Source organism: Mobula birostris, chromosome 4 (assembly GCF_030028105.1).
Source record: "Mobula birostris isolate sMobBir1 chromosome 4, sMobBir1.hap1, whole genome shotgun sequence".
NCBI classification, from domain to species: domain Eukaryota; kingdom Metazoa; phylum Chordata; class Chondrichthyes; order Myliobatiformes; family Myliobatidae; genus Mobula; species Mobula birostris.
The window spans coordinates 12373650-12395080 of NC_092373.1; the positions used below are offsets into that span (position 1 = coordinate 12373650).

General features: G+C 43.0%; 1 protein-coding gene across 1 annotated transcript; it reads left to right on the plus strand.

The window, feature by feature from the left end:
- The first annotated feature begins 1568 nt into the window (after window positions 1-1568).
- Window positions 1569-20688, plus strand: LOC140195848 (extracellular calcium-sensing receptor-like). The gene is made up of 7 exons (XM_072254487.1): window positions 1569-1666; window positions 7637-7922; window positions 11102-11938; window positions 13539-13763; window positions 16581-16704; window positions 16812-17692; window positions 20671-20688. Exons 2-7 carry the CDS (start codon window positions 7671-7673, stop codon window positions 20686-20688), a joined length of 2337 nt encoding a protein of 778 aa, XP_072110588.1. The 5' UTR covers window positions 1569-1666; window positions 7637-7670.
- The last annotated feature ends 743 nt before the right edge of the window (window positions 20689-21431 follow it).

A 21431-nucleotide genomic window follows, 5' to 3' on the forward strand; every position in this document is an offset into this window, starting at 1 on the left:
AATCAAATGCATCTCTATTACAGTGGAGTCAAGGAAATTACAGAGGCATGGGTGAGGATTTAGCCAAAAGTCCTTGGAAAAGAACACACAGAAACAAGCCATTGGGCATATCTCGTCTGTGAAAAAACTATTATGCTGCCTAATTCTATTACGTTGCACCCAAAACATAACCCTCCATACCTCTGCCATGTACCTGTCCAAATTTCTAATTTGCAACTGTTTTGATCTCTATAGCTTGTATTCCTGAAATTATCCATGCAAACCCTCTCTGCACCGTTTTCCAGACTCCAAATACGTTCAATAATATACCGATGAGAAATACATTCAGTATTCTAACTGTAGCTTAACAGCTTCCACAAAGCTTAAGGGTGATTTCAATTTTTTTTCAATAGAATCATGCAGTGTATAGCATGAAAAGAGGCCCCTTCAGCCCAAACTCACCATGCCAACCAAGTTACGTATTTGCGCGTGTCCTGTTTGCCTGTGTCTGGTCCATATCCTTTTAAACTTTCCCACCCAAGAATCGATCAGAAAGTATTTTAAGTTTTATAATTGTACCCGCCGACCGCATGTTCATATCCCCAAAACCCTGTGTCTGAAAAGATTGCCTGTCAAGTCTCTTTAAATGCCCCCAGCTCACCATTAACCAAGTTTTAGACGAGAAGGACTGACCAATATCGGCGAACGAGAGAGAAGGGGAGGGAACGTCGACTCAGACCATGAGAGAACTGCGTCGGGCATTTTCATGCCTTACAAGGTGCAGATTGGAAGCCTGTGTGGGGCGTCACTCCTTGTACAGACAGTAGAGCAATGTGTGATTAAGTGGCTTGCTCAAGGTCACAAACACGCCGCAACGGTTGAGGCTCGAACCAGCAGCCTTCAGATCACTAGACGAACGCCTTAACCACTTGGTCACGTGCCCAACACAGGACGAGAGTGAAACTGGATAGAAATTTGCCCTTCGGACAAACATTTTCGTTTTCCCTTTCTTTAGCCCAACCTTGCACTAACTGGTGCTGATTTGACCATATGGTGCTTTGCTCCGCGCCTAACAGATATTGTTTCATTCGCGATTCACTAAGCGAAAAGCAAATTCCACTCTCCGATCCAGATTAATGTAAAATATTGCTTTAGTAAATGAATTAATTAGTTCGTTCAGACGCTCCAAGAAGCGTGCATGCCTTGAGGCGTTTCAGATTACACTGGGGAAGACAGTTTGATTAGTTCCAGGGTGCTGCGCATTGTTACGGAAGCCGGTGATTTAGAAAACACTGGGGATTCATGTTTTATTCGTGACTGTGACATTAGTTTCTTCCTTGGAAGTTATGCCTTAGACCCTGGAGAAACAGCCACTCGGCGCCTTTGAATGTTTACTTTGTCAAGAACTATCAGAATATAAACACGAGGAACGGAGTAGGGCGTTAGAATGAGAGTAGTCCCTCTTGGTGACAATGCGTTGTCTACATTGCTGCCTGCTGTTACTGTCTGGCCTTATTACCGCCGGATTGACGGAGGAACCAAATTGCAAGCGCATGGGCGATTTCGGTTTGCTCGGGTTTTCTAAGGAAGCTGATATTGTGCTCGGCGGAGTTTTCAGTATCCACGGCGACGTGGAAGACCAAGACATATCTTTCAGAAAGCAGCCTAAGTCGGTAAAATGTACACTGTCAGTAAAAGTTCATAATTATCTTGCTAAAGGCTTTCTAATTTTGTGTTGATGGATTGTTCGATTTGGATGAGTTTTTTTTAATTTTGGGATGATAACTGTTGCATCCTACTAATTAACAAATTGTATTGATGCAATGAAAGCGTAAATTTATTCATGGGTGCAACGAAAAAAAATTCAGGTTTGCAATGGAGAAGTATAAATGCGCATGTCTGCATTGGGAACGTACCGGTATGCACAGTTGCAATGGTCTTACCTGGATCCATTTTCACTGACTGTTATGGTCCCTACCGTTAATTCTCTATCAATGTGCTCTGGCATGTTCCGGAAGACTGGAAAATGGCAAAGGCACTCCACTCTTTAAGAAGACCATAAGACCAAAAGGCATAGGCGCAGGGTTATGTCATTTGGCTCGTCGAAATGAGTAAGTGGTGAAGAAAGGATACTATAGGCCAGTTAGTCTGACCTCAGTGCTTGGAATGTTGTTGGGGTCGATCGCTAATGATGTGGTTTTGGCGTACTTGGAGCCACATGACAAAATAGGCTTTTGTCAGAATGTTTTCTACAAGAGGAATGCTTCCCTGACGAATCTGACGGAATTATTTTAAGAAACAACGAACAGAATAGACAAATGAGAATCAGTTGATGCTGTGTACCTGGATTTTCAGAAGGCCTTTGACAAGGTGCCACACATAAAGCTGCTTAACAAGCCTCATGCCCATAGTATTACAGGAAAATTTCTAGCATGGCTGGTGGCAAAGAGTGGAAACAAAGGAGCCTTTTCAGGTTGTCTGTAGATGATTACTGGTATTCCACAGTGGTCTGTATTGGGACCGTTCCTTTTAACCTTATTTGTCAATGACGGCTTCATTGCAAACTTTTCAGACGATATGAAGATAAGTGAACGGGAAGGTAGTTTAGAGGAAGACGATGGAGTGGATTGTTTAGCTTTCGGGATATTGGAGGCACGTGATTAAACAAGCTAACGTCAGCATGTTTTTTTAAAGTGGAATTCTTGCCTGACTAATCTGATAGAATTATTTGAAGAAATAACTAGTTGAATAGACGAAGATGAATCAGAGAATGTGGTGTACTTCGATTTCCAAAGGACATTTGGCAAGTTGCCGCACATGAGGTTGATGAGCAAGAAAAGGGCCCATGATACTACAAGAAAGATTCCACCATGGATAGAACATTGGCCGATTGCCAGGAGTTAAATGGTGGGATAAATGAACAGTTTTCTGATAGACTTCCGGTGGTGTTGCGTAGGCGTCAATGTTGGGATTGCTTCTTTTTAAAATTCTATGTTAATTATTATTAATTAACATATTCTATGTCGTTGTTCTTCTTTTTCTTCTTCTTCTTATTATTATATTATTATTATTTATGGTGCAACTGTAACGAAAACCAATTTCCCCCGGGATCAATAAGGTATGACTATGACTATGACTATGACTAATGATTGGCATGACAGAAATGATGGCTGTTTGGACAAGTTTACAGACACAACGAAGATAGGTGCAGCGGCTTTCAGTGCCATAGAAGCAGGGGGGCTGCAGAATGAATGATAGACATTAGGAGAATGGACAAAGTGGTAGATGGAATACAGTGTACAGAGAAGTATGTTCATGCACTCTGGTAGAGGAAATAAAGACGTAGTCTACTTTCAAAAAAATGAGAAAATTCAAGAACTCCGAGCTCCATAGGGACTCGGGTGCTTTTGCAGGATTCTCTAAAGGCAGAGTCATTGGTCAGGAAGCCCAATGGAGGATCACGTCAGTAATTCCGGGAATGAGAGACTTTTCGTTTGTGGAGATTTAAAGGCTCTGGGCCTATATTCACCGGAATGCAGAAGAATGAGGAAGGATCTAATTGAAACCTATCAATCGTTGAAAAAAAAAATATAGCGTGGATGTGGAGAGGATGTTTGTTATAGTGGGGAAGTCTAAGACTAGATGGCACGGCCACAGTGTAGAGCGGCATCCATTGAGAATGAAGGTGAGGAACAATTTCTTGAGCCGGAGTTAGGGACGGGAGGTGAATCTATGGAAATCTTTGTCACTGCAGCTGTGGAGGACAGGTCCGAAAATTTCTAGCAATTGAGAAATGAGCGTGCTAGGCTATGCTTGTTCTTCAGGTTTTACCAGCTTGAAGTGAGAGATAATAAAGTGCATTAATAATAATTAGTAAATAAGGAAATGAATAATATTGGATGCAGGAGTAATTGAGTCACTGAGAGTAAGTCCATAGGCTGTGAAATCAGTCCAGTGTTGAGGTGATGCTGCTGGTTCCCGCTGGTTCGGGACTGTGCACGAGCAAGGAGGTGTGGGACATAACGCTCCTGTACATTTCTTCCTGACGGCAGCTCCGAACAAAGGGGACTGAGATAAGACAGTGCCATTCTACTTAGATATAGCCAGTAATATTCAATCTGCGATATAAACTCAATATCTCTTTCAATAAATTCTGAAATCCTGCGCTATCAGTTACAACTCTTGGCCATTTTATTGTTGTTTCAAATAATTTGAAAAGTTGTATTTATTTAAGAGCAGCGTTAATCTCGGTAAAATATATTGCAAGCAACTTTTTTTTCATTCAAGATAAGGGCAGGGAGAATCGATTTATTTCCGTCAGTACATGATTGAAATACTATTCTTCCTAAATATCGAGATAATTTAATTTTAAGCAACAAACAATAGGCTGGAGGGTCTCTGGATCCGTGTGAGGAGAGGAATTATCGAGTCCAAACCCTGCACCGGTTCCTGACATTGGATCTCCACACTGAACGTCCACAATTCCTTTTCTCTCACAGGTGCTGAGTTCCTCCAGCAGATTATTTGTTACTCCGTATTCTAGTATCTGCCGTTACTCGTATGTATATATTGATAGTAACGCTGTTTGGTTTTGCTTTATGCAGTATCTTGGAACAGAATTCAGCCCCAACCCTTTGGTCACACAAATGTGTATTACAACCAGGGGTTTTTAATGAAATTAACTGATAAATAATATTTGCTAAAACATGCTCTGTCTTCACTGTGGATCCCCCCAAAAAACAGAAAAATTAGAAAGCATAATAAAAGAAAAATGCATAAACTGAAATTTCCACTCTTCAAAAGTATTCATCCCCTTCCGATCAGTACATAGCAAAACTACCTCTCGCAGCTAATACAGGCAGAAATATTTTTGGATATGCCTGTATATGCTTTGCACAACGTGATGGGGCAAGTGTTTCCAATTCCTGTTTGCCAAAATTCCTCACGCTTGAGGAGCGACGGTGGACAGCAAACTTGAAGTCTTGCCAGAGATGTAACACCATAAGACCCTGTCCATAAGACAAAGGAGCATAATCAGGCCATTTGACCCATCGAGTCAACTCCACCATTTATTCTTCCTCTTCGCCCCTCTTCCGTCCTACTCTGAGGTGACGTTCTCCCTATAAGCTTTGATGTTATAACCAATCAAGGACATATCAATCTCTGACTTAAATGCACACAACGACATGGCCTTTACAGCTGCCCCTGGTAAGAAATTCCAGAAATTCACTACCCTCCGGTTAAATAAATTTCTCCACTTCCGTTTTAAATGGACGCCCTTCTATCCTGAGCTTGTGCGCACTCGTCCCAGACTCCCCACATAGGGAAACATCCTTTGCACGTCTACTCTGTATAAGCCTTTCAAAATTCGAAAAGTTTCAGTCACATTCCCGCCCATCTTTCTAATTTTCAGCGAGTACGCATTCAGACGATGAAACGTACCTCATATAACCATTTCATTACAGGAACCATCCTCGTGAACGTCCTCTGAACACTCTCCAATGTTAGCACTTCTTTTGTTGGATGAGGAGCTCAAAGGTGTTCACAATACTCAATGTGAGGCCTTACCAATGCCTTATAAGGCCTCGGAATTACGCCGCTGCTCTTGTCTTCGCAACCGATTGAACTGAATGGTAACATTGCATTTGCCTTCCTCCGCACCGTCACAATCTGCAAGTTAACCTTTAGGGTGTTCTGCACAAAGTCACTCAAATTATATTGCATCTCAGATTTTTGGATTTTCTCCCCATTTGGAAAATAGATGCGCACTTATTTCTTCTACCAAAGAGCATAACCATACTTTTTCCAATATTGTAATTCATTTGTTACTTTCTTGCCCATCCTCCTAATCTAAGTCCTTCTGCAGCTTTGCTGATTCCTCAACACTACCTGCCCCTCCACCATTTTCGAATCACATGCAAACGAGCGCCGTCGATCTGTGAGAAAGCTCCTCAATGTGCGCTGCTCTCGCTGTCTATTGGCTGCCGGAATGACACCGAAGGCTCGCGAACCTCTCCCTATAACGGGCGCCTCCGACCTGCGAGAAGCCTCCTCGCTGTGAGCAGCTCCCCCGCTGATTGGACTGCCGGATCCTGACTCTGTCACTGAAGAAAATCAATTTTCTTCATTTTAAGCCGCTTCATGGTTGCTTTGGCAATGGGTCTTGTGTCACTGTCCTGCTGGAAGACGAACTCCTGCCCACTTTGAGCCTTGTTGCAGAGATTAGCAGGTTTTATCCACGATTTATCAAGGCTTTTTCCACTGAGGCAAGGGGAGAAAAAAACCAGAGGACATGGGTTAAGGGTGAAGGAGGAAAGGTTTAAAGGGAAGATTAGCGGGGGCTTCTTCACACAGAGAGTGGTGGGAGTATGGAATGAGCTGCCAGACGAGGTGGTAAATGCGGGTTCTTTTTTAACATTTAAGAATAAATTGGACAGATAAATGGATGAAAGGTGCATGGAGGGATATGGTCCGTGTGCAGGTCAGTGAGACTAGGCAGAAAATGGTTCGGCACAGCCAAGAAGGGCCAAAGGCCCTGTTTCTGTGCTGTAGTTTCTATGGTTCTATGGATCTCTATGCATTTAGCAGCATTCATATTCCCAAAATTCCTGACCAGATGTCCAGTGCCTGCTACTAAAAGCATGATGCCACTTGCACCATAATTTACAGTAGGAATGGCGTTTTTTTTTTGGCTGATGTGCGGTATCTGATTTACGCCACACGTAGCGATTGAAGTTGAGGCCAACGTACTTCCATTTTGACCTTTCACATTCGGACCAAAAGACCTTCCAGATTCTTACCGTCGCTTCAAAGTAATACTTTGCAATATCTGTACGGGCAGGGGTATGTTTTTTGGTGAGCTTCTTCCTTCCCACTCCTCCATAAACACCACTTTGTGAAAGTCCTTCGAGATGGTGGAGCCATGAATATCATCTTCAGTTGCAGCCATTGACTTCTGCAGCTCGCTCAGAGTGATTCTTGACGTCAGAGTAGCCTCTCTTACAAGTACCATTATTCTCCTGCGCCGTGACCTATAAAGAATGGTTGTGCTTTCACAGTTGTTCCACTTTCTTACGATGGACTGCATTGATCTCTGGGGTATTTTTAGTGCCTTTGATATGATCCTGTGCCCATTCCGAGATTGATGCTTCTCTATTATAATTTCCCTGATTTGATTTGAATGCTCCTTTGCCTTTATTTCCGTTTCGTCCGTTGAAAATATACCTTACTTCTGGATTTCAGAGCGAGAGAGAATGTGTATTTATTCAGGTGATCATCATATTTTCTTGATTGAAAAAAATGGGTAAGTTGATAAGGTATTGCGTATCTTGCACCAGAGGAACGTTACGATAGTAATTACAAAGGGGATGAATATTTTGCCTGCCTCCTAATTTTAGTTTTTCATTTTTAGTGAACGGTTGACGGTTTTTATTTTTTCTTTTGATTTTACATGCCGCTCAATGATTTGCGGGTTAAATCAAAATCCTACTTTAATATATATCAAACTTAGGAAATAAGACAGTAACCAGTGTACATAGTTGGGGGGGCTTAATACTTTTTCAAGGTACTGTATGTGTGCCGTTTTACAATTGTCATATTTCGTGAAACAAGCAATGTTCAGACCCTCTTCAGTAATACTCACTTCCTTTTTCTGCAGCTTCCTGGTCAGACTTTTCCGTTTCGCAATAACGATGATCTTTACAATAGAAGAGATTAACAAGAACACAGAACTTCTTCCAAACGTAACGCTGGGTTACTGGATTTACGATTCTTGCGGCATGCCTGATATATCGTTAAAAGCAGCCTTTGAGTTTTTAAACAGGCCAGATGCAACAAGTTCCGAATGCAAAAGAGCTCCCGTGGTTCCCGCTATCGTCGGGGATTCTAGATCGTCAATGACTTTAGGGATCGCATCATTAATTGGTCCTTTTAAAATCCCTGTGGTAAGTCTGGCGATGAACAACAATTACCTAGCTGATGCGTAAATCTGTGAATATGTTTCGTAAACATGATCCTATTTTCAGAAATATTCACTCAAACAAATAGTATATTGGTGCATTTGCGCATGACTGACAGGAGATATAATTTACATCGTTATTTTTTATTCAGGTATGCTGACTGCTCATGTTATTTGACCATAAGACCATAAGGCCAGAAGAGCATAAGATATAGGAGCAGACGTAAGCCGTTCGGCCCATCGAGTCTGCTCCGCCATTCAGTCATGGGCAGATCCTATTTTTACAGTCATCCCCACTTCTCTGCCTTCTCCCGAAACCCTTTGATGCCCTGGCACTTATCTATCTCTGCCTTAAATGCACCCAATAACTTGGCCTCCACAGCTGCAAGTGGCAACTAATTCCACAAATATACCAACCTCTCACTAAAGTAATTTCGCCGCATCTCTGTACTAAATGAACGTCCTTCAATGCTAAAGTCGTGCCCTCTTGTCCTGGACTCCCCAACTATGAGAAATAACCTTGCCATATAAATCGGTTCAGGCCTTTTAACACTCAGAATGTTGCTATGAGAAACCCCCTCATTCTCCTGTCTTCCAGGGAATACAGCCCAAAAGCTGCCAGACGTTCTTCATAGTAACCCTTTCATTCCTGGAATCATTCTCTTGAATCTTCTCTGAACCCTCTCCATTGTCAGTATATCTTTCCGAAAATAAGGAGTCAAAAACTGCACAAAATACTTTAAGTCTGGTCTCATGAGCGCCTTATAGAGCCTCAACATCATATCCCTACTCTTATATTCTATACCTCTAGAAATGAATACCAACATTGCATTTGCCTTCTTCACCACCGACTCAACATGGAGTTTAACTTTTAGGGTATCCTGCACAAGGACTCCCAAGTCCCTTTGCATCTCTGAATTTTGAACTCTATCCTCAACTAAATAATAGTCTGCCCGTTGATTTCTTCCACCAAAGTGCATACCACACACTTTCCAATATTGTATTTTATTTGCTACTTATTTGCCCATTCTCCTAAACTATCCAATTTTCTCTGCAGAGTCTCTGTTTCCTCAACACTACCCGTTCGTCCAACTAACTACCTTTGTATCATCAGCAAATTTAGCCACAAATCCATTAGTCCCATAGTCCAAATCATTGACATACATTGTAAAAATCAGAATGAGAACGAGAATCAGAATCACTATTAATATCGCTGACAGGTGTATTATTTTGCGGCAGCAGTACTTTGCAACATATAAAAGAAACTATGAATCACGATAATATATAGTTCAAATAGATAGCAACAACAGTTAAAGCAGTGGGTAGTATTCATGGGTTGGTTAATTATCCTTTCAATAATCTGATTCCGATGGGGAAGCAGCTGTTTCTAAAACGACGACTTTGCAGCTTCGGGCTCCTGTACCTCCTCTCTGACGTTAGTAATGGAACAGGGGCATGTGCTGGGTGATCGGGGCTCCTAATGATGAACGCTGCCTTTTTGTTTCGTCGACTGAACATCTCCTTGAAACTGGGAAGACTAGATTCCATGATGAAGCTGGCTATTCTGCAGCTTTTTCCAACCCCATGTTGTGGTTTCTCCATACTGGACGGCGATGCAATCAGTTAGAATGCTACACATGATAAATCTGCAGAAATCTGCTTGAGACTGAGTTTTATTTTGATTCACTAGTCTTCTCCGGCCGATCATGGATGCAACACATAGCCGTAGAGTGGATGACAACTGACTCCTTTGATCATAAATACTTCTGCAACAACACATTCCACTGCCGATCCTTCGATGAGGACTGGTGGGTGTTCCCTGGACTTGCCTCTGCTCAAGCCTACAACTAGACCCTTGGTCTTAATGACACTAAGTGCAATGTTCTTATTGCGACGCCAGTCAACCAACCAAACCGTCTCACTCCTTATCACTATCTGAGATACTGCCAGCAAAAGTTGTGTCATCGGCAAATTGATACATGGCGTTTTATCTACGTCTAGTTTAAACGTTTATTTCAACAATTAGACCGATCATTATTACAATGATCCATCTCTGCTTGATACAACTATTGCCAACTTGTAAAGAGTATTGTGGTGACAATGTCGCTAATTACGAGGAGGATATTAACCATAGAAACTGACCCTTCGGCATACCTCGTCCATACTCACTGTTTCTGGCAGCTCATTCAAAACACGCACCACTCCTTTCCCAGTCCTTCCCTGGGAAAAAGGACTGCGTGCTTTCCATTCTGTCTACGACATTCATGGTCTTGTGATCCCCGGTCAGGTAGAATGCAGAACAGAGCAATCGGCGTCTGATGTCTGTCGTTCGATGTCACACTTGATTTAAGATTCTTCTAATGCTGTTTTTTTTTCATTGTAATAGTTTCAAGGGTGTCACTTGTTCCATTTACTATCAGAGAATGAATACAGCGTACAACCTGAAATTCTTGCTCTTTGGAGTCATCCAGGAAAACAGAAAAAAATAACCCATACAATGAATTTCAGTAAAACGTCAGAATCCCAAAGTTCCCTCTTCCCCTTCCAAGCATCAAGCCCCTCTCCCCTCCCCAACGCATTTCAGCACAAGCCACGCACCAGCAAGCATAAAGAAAACCTACAAAGAGAGATCATGATTTGCACTCCAACAAAAATGTGTTATTGATTACCGAGCAATTGGACATGATACAATCTCTCTCTCTCTCTCTCTCTCTCTCTCTCTCGCTGACCGGGGCGGAGGGTTGTCACCACAGCGAGAGAACAGACCAATAGAATTTTACATTATATGAAAACCCAAAGAAAAACTGTATATTCTGGAAAATAAAATATACGGAAATATCCAGAAAGTCTCAAGAAGTCAGGCTGCGTCAGTGCAAAGAGAACAACAGTCAATGCCCGCCCCACACCCGGTCTCCTCCCGCGGGATTTCCATATTTTCCTGCCGCCTTGTCCCCCCTCAAAAGCATGTCAGTCCTCATTGTTCTTTCATAATTTTTGACGAAGAGTTACAGACCCGGAACACTGACCCTTCTGCTTTCCACTTATCCAGCGCCATTCGTTTCAATCCTGTGCGGTAGATGTTCTAGCTCGTTGGGCAATAAAGTTACAATATAGATATTAAATGAACAATTGTAATATATCAATTATAAATTTCTCTCCCTCTAGGTTAGTTATCTCGCCACATGTGCCTGTCTGAGCAACAGACGTGAATATCCCTCGTTCTTCAGAACGATCCCCAGCGATTACTTTCAGGTGAGGGCGTTGGCTCAGCTCATTAAGCATTTCGGATGGACCTGGATCGGAACAATTAGAAGCGACGATGACTATGGTAATTTTGGGATGCAAGCTTTCAATGAAGCGATGGAACAGATGGGAATTTGCATTGCTTTCTCTGAGGCTGTTCACATAACGTACCCTAGGGAGAAATTACTTCAAACTATAGACATCATTAAGAAATCTTCAACAAAGGTAATATTAGCTTTCCTATCGCAAGTGAACATGAGCATTTTACTACAAGAAGTTGTACAGCAGAATGTCACCGGTATACAATGGATAGGAAGCGAGGCTTGGATCACCACACCGTTTCTACCCCCAATGGAGAGTAGACTATTTGTTGTCGGTACAATTGGAATCGCGATCCGAAAAGTGCGCTTGCCAGGGTTGAAAGAATTCCTCATGCACACTCACCCGTCTCTCTATCCTGGAAACCCTTTAGTGCAGGAGTTTTGGGAAAAAACTTTCAGCTGCAAGTTAACGAGTACAGAAAGTAACACAGTCGACTCTAAACCAGATTCGGGGCTTCGAGAATGCACAGGGAATGAAACTCTACTTACTGTGCACAACGAATTCAGTGACGTGTCTGAGTACAGAATGACCTACAACGTATATAAAGCGACCTACGCTATCGCCCACGCTATCCATGCTATGCTCAGCTGTCAAGATGGGACTGGACCATTTCCCAATCAGAGTTGTGCTAATATTTCAAATTTCCAACCGTGGCAGGTAAGCACTAATAAGACTATTGAACAGTTCCCTCGTACGCATCACGGAGGGGCGGTGGTCAGTGTGACGCTATTGCAGCTCGAGACTCGGAGTTCAGAGTTCAATTCCGGCGCCATCTGTAAGGAGTTTTTACGTTCTCCCATGAATGCGCAGGGTTTCTCCCGGTTTTCCGGTTCCCTTTCACGGTCCAAAGACGTCCCGCTTAGGGAGTTAATCGGTCAATGTAAATTGTCCCGTACTTAGGAGAAGTAGAGGGATCTGGCGGTACATGTCCTCAGATAACTGAAAGTTGCCTCACAGGTAGATAGGGTAGTTCAGAAAGCTTATGGGGTGTTAGCCTTGATAGGTCGAGGGATTGAGTTTTTAAGAGTCGCGATGTAATGATGCAGGTCTATAAAACTCTGGTTAGGCCACACTTGGAGTACTGTATCCAGTTCTGGTCGCCTCACTATAGGAAGGATGTGGAAGCATTGGAAAGGGTACAGAGAAGATTTACCAGGATGCTGCCTGGTTTATAGAGTATACATTATGATCAGAGATTAAGGGAGCTAGGGCTTTACTCTTTGGAGAGAAGGAGGGTGAGAGGAGACATGATAGAGGTGTACAAGACATTAAGAGGAATAGATGGAGTGGATAGCCAGCGCCTCTTTCCCAGGGCACCACTGCTCAATACAAGAGGACATGGCTTTAAGGTAAGGGGTAGGAAGTTCAAGGGGGATATTAGAGGAAGGTGTTTTACTCAGAGAGTGGTTGGTGCGTAGAATGCACTGCCTGAGTCAGTGGTGGAGGCAGATACACTAGTGAAGTTTAACAGTCTATTAGACAGGTATATGGAGGAATTTAAGTTGGGTGTCATATGGGAGGCAGGGTTTGAGTGTCGGCACAACAGGGTGGGCTGAGGGGCCTGTAATGTGCTGTACTGTTCTATGTTCTGTGTTCTAGTGTTAAATAGGGTGGCGGTGCGACTCGTTCGGCTGGAACAGCCAGTTCCGTGTCGTACGTCTAAATGAAATAAAATCAACCGCCACTGCAGGTGCTCTGCAACTGCAACTTTTTGTTCTGCATTCTGTTACTGTATCCCCTTCAATGAACTTCTGTAGTGTAACGATCTCTTTGAATAGCTTGCAAAGCGAAGTTTTCAGTGTACTTCCGTAGTAAACGTAAAAACCAACAATAAACAAATTTACCCATTTATCACCTACCCCGGTATGGACGGTTAATAAATTAGGCTAATGGTACATTCAAATGCCAGCCCTTAATTGATGCCTGAACATGTTTGTGAAACATATCCTGCGTTTATATAGCGGCTTGGAAAAATTAGGAAATTCCTTCCCTTCCCTACTCAATTTCCAGTCATCCCCTACCTGGATCCAATTATCCGCTGCTGGCTCTTGTCTCGCTCCTCTATCTTTCAATCCAGATGAAAAATCTCGACAAGAAACATCTACTGTCCATTTCCTGCCAAGTCCTTCCAGTAGTTGTTCTTCCTTTCTTTCTTTCTTTCTTAACATTCTATGAATTTTTTTTGAGAGATGTCTTGTTCATTTTGAACCCGGAGACTAGACATTACTTCTCACCGCATTATGAATTTCTGATTTAGCTTCTACATTACATGAAAACAGTAAACTTCACGACAAGGATTGGAGAAAGGGTCTATTTCGATAGCAACGGTGATCCGGTCCCGATATATGACATCGTAAACTGGCAGCCAACAGACACCGGCGCTGTTACTGTAACTGTGGGACAGTACGATGGAACGGCGCCCGAAGGAAAGCAATTTATATTATCTGAAGAGTCAATCATATGGACGGGAGGACAACGCAAGGTAAGAGATGTGTATAAAGACCCTGGATGTTACAGATGATTATTCGGTTGCGTTGATCACTCAAACGGGAGTTTAGATTTAAAACAGTGTGTAATCACGAATATACGAAATTCAAAATGTTAAAGCCAATTGTTTTACATTTCTTTCTTCAGGCAATAATAAGGGACAAATTAGAGCTACAGGTGTGTTGGCAGCAACGTTCCTTCCCCTCCCTCAGGTTAATATCTGGGGTGATAACAGTAATCTGTCTAAAGGCAGATCTCTATATTGTTTCATGCTGAGAAAAAATATGAGTGGGTGCCACGGTAGTGTATCGGTTAGCACGACGCTATTACAACTCGAGATGTTATGGAGATCAACGTGCAATTACGGCGCCGTCTGTCAGGAGTTTGTACTTCCTCCTCAAAAATTGCTTGGGCTTCCCTGGGTACTCCAGTTTCCTGTACAGTCCAAAGACGTAACGGTTAGTAGGTTATTTGGTAAAAATCGAAAAATAGTGAGAACAGATTTTATTAAAAGACCTAAGATACTAAGGGGTGATAACAGCACTGAGATATTTCTACTGGTGGCAGATTTACACTCAGTGTATGTTTGTTGCTAATCCCATTCAACGTATATATTTTTTCTGCGTTCAGGGTTGTCGTCTGCACACAGCTGTCGTAATGCGCGTTGTTTGCGTTACTGTCGAGTTCCTGCCAGCTTGAACCAGTCTGGCTATCCTTCTTCGACCTCCTTTATTAACATGACATCTTTGGCTCACAAATGTACCGCAGAATGGATTTTTCCCCGAATTTTCTTGCCATTATCTGTAAACTGTAGAGTCTGATCTTCATGAAAATCCGGGGACTTCAGCAGTTTCAGAGATACAGAATCCACTCCGTCTGGCACCAACAATTATTCCGCGGTCAATGAAACTTAGATCACAGTTCTTCCCCATTCTTATTTTTGGGTTGAACAACAATATTATTCATGCCTACATGAATTTTATGCGTTAAGTTGCTGCCATATGATTGGCTGATTACATATTTGCATTAATGAACAGATGTACGGGTTTACCTAATGAAGCAGCCTGTGAGATTAGCTGCAACTTCAGCGGGCAATCAAATAAAACCGAGTTGGTCAGGAATTTCTTGTCACAGAAAGTAGTGAAGCTCTGGAATTCTCTGCCTCAGAGGGCCGAGGGAGCTGGATCTTTGGTGGAAGAGTGAATATTTTGTTTTCAAAAGGCCAGACAGGTAGGGCCTATGGGAACTTCCACAGACGAGAAGATATATATGGTACATCATCTATGACAATAATAAGAGTTGGGGTAGGCTTGAGGAACTGACTGGCCAACTCTTGTTCCTATTTCGTAGTGTATTTAAAGTTTGAACAATCAAGTTCATTCATCTCCTCACCCTGCTCCAGTCTGTAATTGCTAAACGTTTACCTTTGTTCTCCTGCATACGGTATTGGAATTCAGTTTCTCTACCTCCACCCTCTCTCCGCTGGAGTTAGAGAGAAAAGGAAAGTTCTTTTTAATTTGCAAAATCGGTATAGGAGAAAAGAATAGGGCAAAGAGAGGATTTGGGTGAGTGAATTAATGTTTTTTTGTGGCCAAGTTTGCCGACAAAGATACTTGGAGGATCAGATAGTGCTGACGAAGAAGGGAGTTCGCAGAAGAATATAGACAGATTGGGGGTGTGGGCAATTATTTGGCAGATGGAACGTAATGCAATGTATGGAAGTGTATTATGCGGCACATTTGAAGAAAGACTAAAGGCATAGACAGCATTCTAAACGGGGTGAAAATTCAGAAATCAAATGCACAAACGCTGTGGGCCTGTGGTCGCTGCAATTTAGAATAATGGGAGGGTGGAATCTCATCGAAACCTATCGAATAATTAAAGTCCTAGATGGAATGGATGTGCAGAGGATGTTCCTATAGCTGAGGCGGAGGGATGGGGAGGGTGTGGGGAGTCTAGGACCAGAAAGCACAGCAGATGAGAAGGGCGACCCTTGAGAATACAGATCAGTAGAAATGCCTAAAGACAGTAGGTGGTGAATCTGTGGAATTCATTGCCAATTTCTGCTGTGAAACCAAGTGATTGGCACAATAGATTTGCCTTGAATCGCCTTGAATCTCCCAACCTTTCAATGTTCGAAGTACATTTATGATAAAGTGCGTATGTGTCACAAAATACTACCCCGAAATTTATGTTCTTGCAAGAATTGCACATAAAACAGACAACCTACCAAAAAAAAACAAGTTGAGAACATACAAAAAGAAAAAAGGATACTAATAATAACTAAGTAAATATAACTGACTACATTATTGCTGCTTCATGCGCCCAAGCTGAGCTACCACCAACTTTGCCTCCAACTGCCACCTTGCTCTTTAATTCACTTGATCCACTTCTGACTCCTCCCAGCCCTTTCTCAATCTCTTTGCCTCTATCTTTAGAGACAAGCTGCCGTCCGTGAGCTTTTATAAACTTACTGACTCCCACAGTTATCTCAACAATAATTCACCGTCTCTTGTAAAAATGCTGTTCCATTTTCTCATATAAGTCCTCTGCGCCGCATCTGTTCCCAGGATGAGGTTTTCCTTTCAGGGACATGTGAAGTATGCTTTTTCAAAGAACGGAGCTTCCTTTCCTCCACTATTAACCTGCTGAGTTCCTCCAGCATTCTGTAGTGGCCCTGAGAACATGACAGATCTTGAGTCCTGGAAAGTGAGTCTATGGGTTGTGGAAAGAATTCATATATGTGGTGATTGAACCATTTCGTCCCATTTCTACATATAATGGGCAGATCCTGTATTTAATCTCTCCATAGGTTCCAAAGGCCGTTTGCTCTGAAAGCTGTGCTCCCGGAACACGGAAGGCTCCCAGAAAAGGGCAACCTAAATGTTGCTATGATTGTGTACAATGTCCGCAAGGAGAAATTAGCAACAACACCGGTGAGATATCTCTGTGACATTCCAATAATTAAATGCCGGTGCAGAATTATTTTTTGAAATATAAGCTTGTCTCACTCCCTCCCTAATAGTAATCTGTTACATTTTAGATTCAACCGGTTGCTTTAAATGCCCAGCAGAGTACAAGTCCAATGAGAAACGGGTTGAGTGCTTACCAAAAGAAATCGAATTTCTATCATTCAATGAAGTCATGGGCATTATCCTGGTGACGCTGGCATTGGTTGGATTCTGTATGACATTGCTGGTATTTGTAACGTTCTATACTCACAGAGAGACGCCGATTGTTAAAGCTAACAACTCAGAACTAAGTTTCCTTCTTCTCGTTGCTTTAATGCTTTGCTTTCTCTGTTCAGTAACATTCATTGGAGAACCGTCAACATGGTCTTGCACACTTCGCCACACGTCGTTCGGTATTATATTTGTTCTCTGTGTGTCTTGCGTTTTGGGTAAAACGATAGTTGTTGTCTTGGCGTTCAAAGCGACTCTGCCCAACAGTAACATAATGAAGTGGTTCGGCCCAACCCAGCAGCGACTGACCGTCCTAAGCCTTACTTCTCTACAGAGCTTAATATGCACTGTCTGGCTCGCCACATCGCCGCCATACCCTCGGAAGAGCACGGAACATTTTACCGAGATAATAATTTTTGAATGCAACCTTGGGTCTGAACTTGCCTTTCATTGCGTGCTGAGTTATATTGGATTTCTGTCCTGTGTGTGTTTTGTGGTCGCCTTTCTAGCCCGGCAACTTCCTGACAACTTCAACGAAGCCAAACACATCACATTTAGCATGCTTATCTTTTGTGCCGTTTGGATTACCTTCATCCCAGCCTACGTGAGTTCTCCTGGGAAGTACACGGTGGCGGTGGAAGTGTTTGCCATTTTAGCGTCCAGCTATGCGTTGCTGTTCTGTATTTTTGCTCCCAAATGTTACGTTATACTCTTTAAACGAGAACAGAACACAAAGAGACATGTCATGGGAAAAATCCCTTCCGGAAAGACTTAAGAATGAATAAGTTACTTTTTAATATTCAGTGTGCATTCTTTGCTATAAATTTGTAAGATTCGTTGGGTTAAGCTTATTGAATGTAGAAAAATACCCGGAGGAATATATCCTTCGGCCCACAATGTTTTACCGAACCAATTAAATTCGTTATTAAATGGCTACACTAATCTCTTCTGCCTACACAATGTACATATATTTCTATTTTCTTCGCATGCATGCGCTTATCTAAAATTAGGATCCAGAATCCATCTCCTTTGTACAAATTTCATGAGGCCGCCACTCAGGGGCTGACGCTCCAAAGTAAACAATCCATTTTTTCCAGAAATTTACAGTCTGAGTTAAGTCCAAGTGAGTCACAGTTCGAATGTACTTTGGAGAGATACATGTGCTACCACATCTACTCCGTGGTTCCTACAGTGAGACGAGCTCCCGCTGTATCGTGATTGTCAATACTAACACAAAATGTCTTCACACTCCTGTTAATTTTTAAAACCAACTTTGCTGAACCAACTTCAGTTCAACAAGTGCTTGCGAGACGGCGGCACAAATCGCCTTTTTAAAACAAGGGTTTAAACAACTGATACATCTCAGCTGCGTATTTCAGCTTCATCTCTGAGGCTGAAATACGCGAGTTTTACCGACGAGTGGACAGTCACAAAGCTGCGTGACCGGACGGCATCCCTCGGAGAGTACTCAACATGTGCGCAGCACAACAGACAGATGTGTTTACGGACATTTTTAATCTCTCCTTCTCCCAGCATTGTGTGCCCCTCTGCTTCAAAACAGCCAGCATTGTCCCTGTACCTAAAAAGACCTAGGTAACATTCAAAAAAGCTTTATTGTCATTGAAACCGTAGATCAGCTCTGCAGGGCAGAATGAGACAGCGTTTCTCAGGAGCAGTGCAATCATAACATAACAAACACAACACTAAAGAATAAACATAACAATAAATAGTAAAGCACAACAGCCACATGTCAGTTAAAATCAAGTTATAAGTGTCCAATGCAAGTTAAAAGTGTCCAAAGCAGAGTCAGGTAGAGCAGCTATTTAGCAGTCTGACTGCCTGTGGGAGGAAGCTGTTCAGTAGCCTTGTGGTTTTAGTTTTGATGCTCCTGTAACGTTTGCCTAATGGCAGAAGAGCAAACAGTTCATGGAGAGGGTGTGAGGGATCCTTAATGATGTATCGTGTCTTCTGGAGGCATCGACTCTGAAAGAGGTCTTGGACAGAAGGTAGGGAGACCCCAATAACCTTCTCTGCTCCCCTAACCACCCTCTGCAAGGCTTTTTTGTCGACAGCACTGCAGCTGGAGTACCAGGTAGTGATGCAAAAGGTCAGCACACTCTCAACCACGCCTCTGTAGAATGTAGTTAAGATGTTAGTGGGGAGTGATGCTTGCTTAAGCTTCCTCAGAAAGTGCAATCTCTGCTGGGCCCGTTTCACAATCCCAGTGGTGTTCCTGGACCAGGTGAGATTGTCCAAGATCTGCACCCCAAGGAACTTGATATTTTCCACACTCTCCACTGTGGAGCCGCTGATGCTGAGGGGTGTGTGCTCAGGCTGAGACCGTCTGAAATCGACGATATCTCCTTGGTTTTGGTGACATTAAGCATCAAGTTGTTATCCCTGCACCAGCTCTCTAGGTGTTTGACCTCCTCCCTGTACATTGTTTCATCATTTTTGCTGATGAGCCCCACCACTGTGGTATCATCTGCAAATTTAATGATCAGGTTCTCCTTGAATCTGGCTGCACAGTCATGTGTTAGCAGTGTAAACAGCAATGGACTAAGCACACAGCCTTGTGGGGATCCAGTGCTCAGTGTGATGGAGTCAGAGATGTTCCTGCCAACACGGACTGACTGTGGTCTCTCTGTCAAGAAATCCAGAATCCAGCGACACATGGCAGTGCTAAGGCCAAGCAGCGACAGTGTCTCCACTAGTCTCTGCGGGATGATGGCATTGAACGCTGAACTGAAATGAATGTACAGGATTCTGGCATAAGTGTCTTTGTTGTCCAAGTGAGAGAGAACTGTGTGCAGTGTGGTGGATATTGCGTCCTCCGTAGAGCGATTTGGACGATAAGCAAACTGTAGAGGATCCAGCGATGAGGGGAGGCTGGCTGTGATATGAGGCTTGACAAGCCGTTCAAAACATTTCATCACTATGGGGGTCAGGGCAACGGGACGGTAATCATTCAGACAGGCTACAACTGATTTCTTTGCTACAGGGATGATTGTGGATGTTTTGAAGCATCTGGGGACAATAGCTTGACTAAGGGAGATGTTGAAAATGTCTGTCAGGATATCCGCTAATACATCTGCTAATACATGTCTGAACGACTGGCGTCCTGCCACACTCACCTCAATAATAAGCAAATACTTGGTCAAGGACAACATCTACAGCATGCTACCACCCACACCTGACGAACTATATTATGAACAGAGATCTAAGCTGTCTGCAAGTTGGGCAGCCAATCAATAGAGAGGGAGCGCGTTAAATTTTCAATTAGGTCCGCGATCAAGGTTGAAAAAACAGAGCTTCGTGTCAGCTTGTTTTTTTGAGTTGGTCGGTGACCAATCAGCAAAATGGATTCATTAGAAAGAGTAACTAAAAATAATGCAAGCAGGTGGAGCGGCCATCGCTTTTGACTGTGATTGTTTTTAGAGTGGCCTTGGCTTAACGAGATCATATTCTACAGTATCTAGAAACGTTCTCATTTTGTTCATCTTGCTTTATTCCTCGACTGTTACAAAATAGCACTGCAGTGAAAGTGGCTCCAGGCGTAATGTTTTGTAGCGTGTGCGTGATATGGGATGACAAGTGTTTGTCCAGTCTCCTGGACAAACACTTCTGCACCAGGCGTACTTGCTGCACCTTCTGAAACATTGTATTAAGGGACAGGAGCTGCAGCTTGTTAACCTTCGACTCATACAGGAGCATGGGCAGGTGACAGGTAGGAACTAGAGTCAGATAGTCATCCATACGTTGCAGCTGTCAGGTAACTGGGTGACTGACAGGAGGAAGAGAAATGCACAGCCAGTGCGGAATACAGCTGTGGCCACCCTCCCCCTCCCCTCCCCCCCACCCCGCTCAATAATAATTATATAACTTCAGATATTGTTGAGGAGATTACCTACAGTGTGTAGGGGATAGACCGCATACAGATTCTCGCCTGAACGGGCCGAATGATTTGTTTCTATGCGGTACTTATCTATGACTGTAAACTATTAATCCACACGGTTTGGGAATGCAGGTGGAAACTGAAACATAGAAACATAGAAACATAGAAAATAAGTGCAGGAGTAGGCCATTCGGCCCTTCGAGCCTGCACCGCCATTTGGCCCTTCGAGCCTGCACCGCCATTTATTATGATCATGGCTGATCATCCAACTCAGAACCCCGCCCCAGCCTTCCCTCCATACCCACTGATCCCCGTAGCTACAAGGGCCGTATCTAACTCCCTCTTAAATATAGCCAATGAACTGGCCTCAACTGTTTCCTGTGGCAGAGAATTCCACAGATTCACCACTCTCTGTGTGAAGAAGTTTTTCCTAATCTCGGTCCTAAAAGGCTTCCCCTTTATCCTCAAACTGTGACCCCTTGTTCTGGACTTCCCCAACATCGGGAACAATCTTCCTGCATCTAGCCTGTCCAATCCCTTTAGGACTTTATACGTTTCAATCAGATCCCCCCTCAATCTTCTAAAT

Bases quoted from the DNA above. Each gene is read 5' to 3' on its own strand.
- LOC140195848 (XM_072254487.1), top strand. From the start codon at position 7,671: ATGATCTTTACAATAGAAGAGATTAACAAGAACACAGAACTTCTTCCA. The intron at 13,764-16,580 runs GTAAGAGATGTG...ATCTCTCCATAG, and splicing joins GGACGGGAGGACAACGCAAG to GTTCCAAAGGCCGTTTGCTC. The intron at 16,705-16,811 runs GTGAGATATCTC...GTTACATTTTAG, and splicing joins AGAAATTAGCAACAACACCG to ATTCAACCGGTTGCTTTAAA.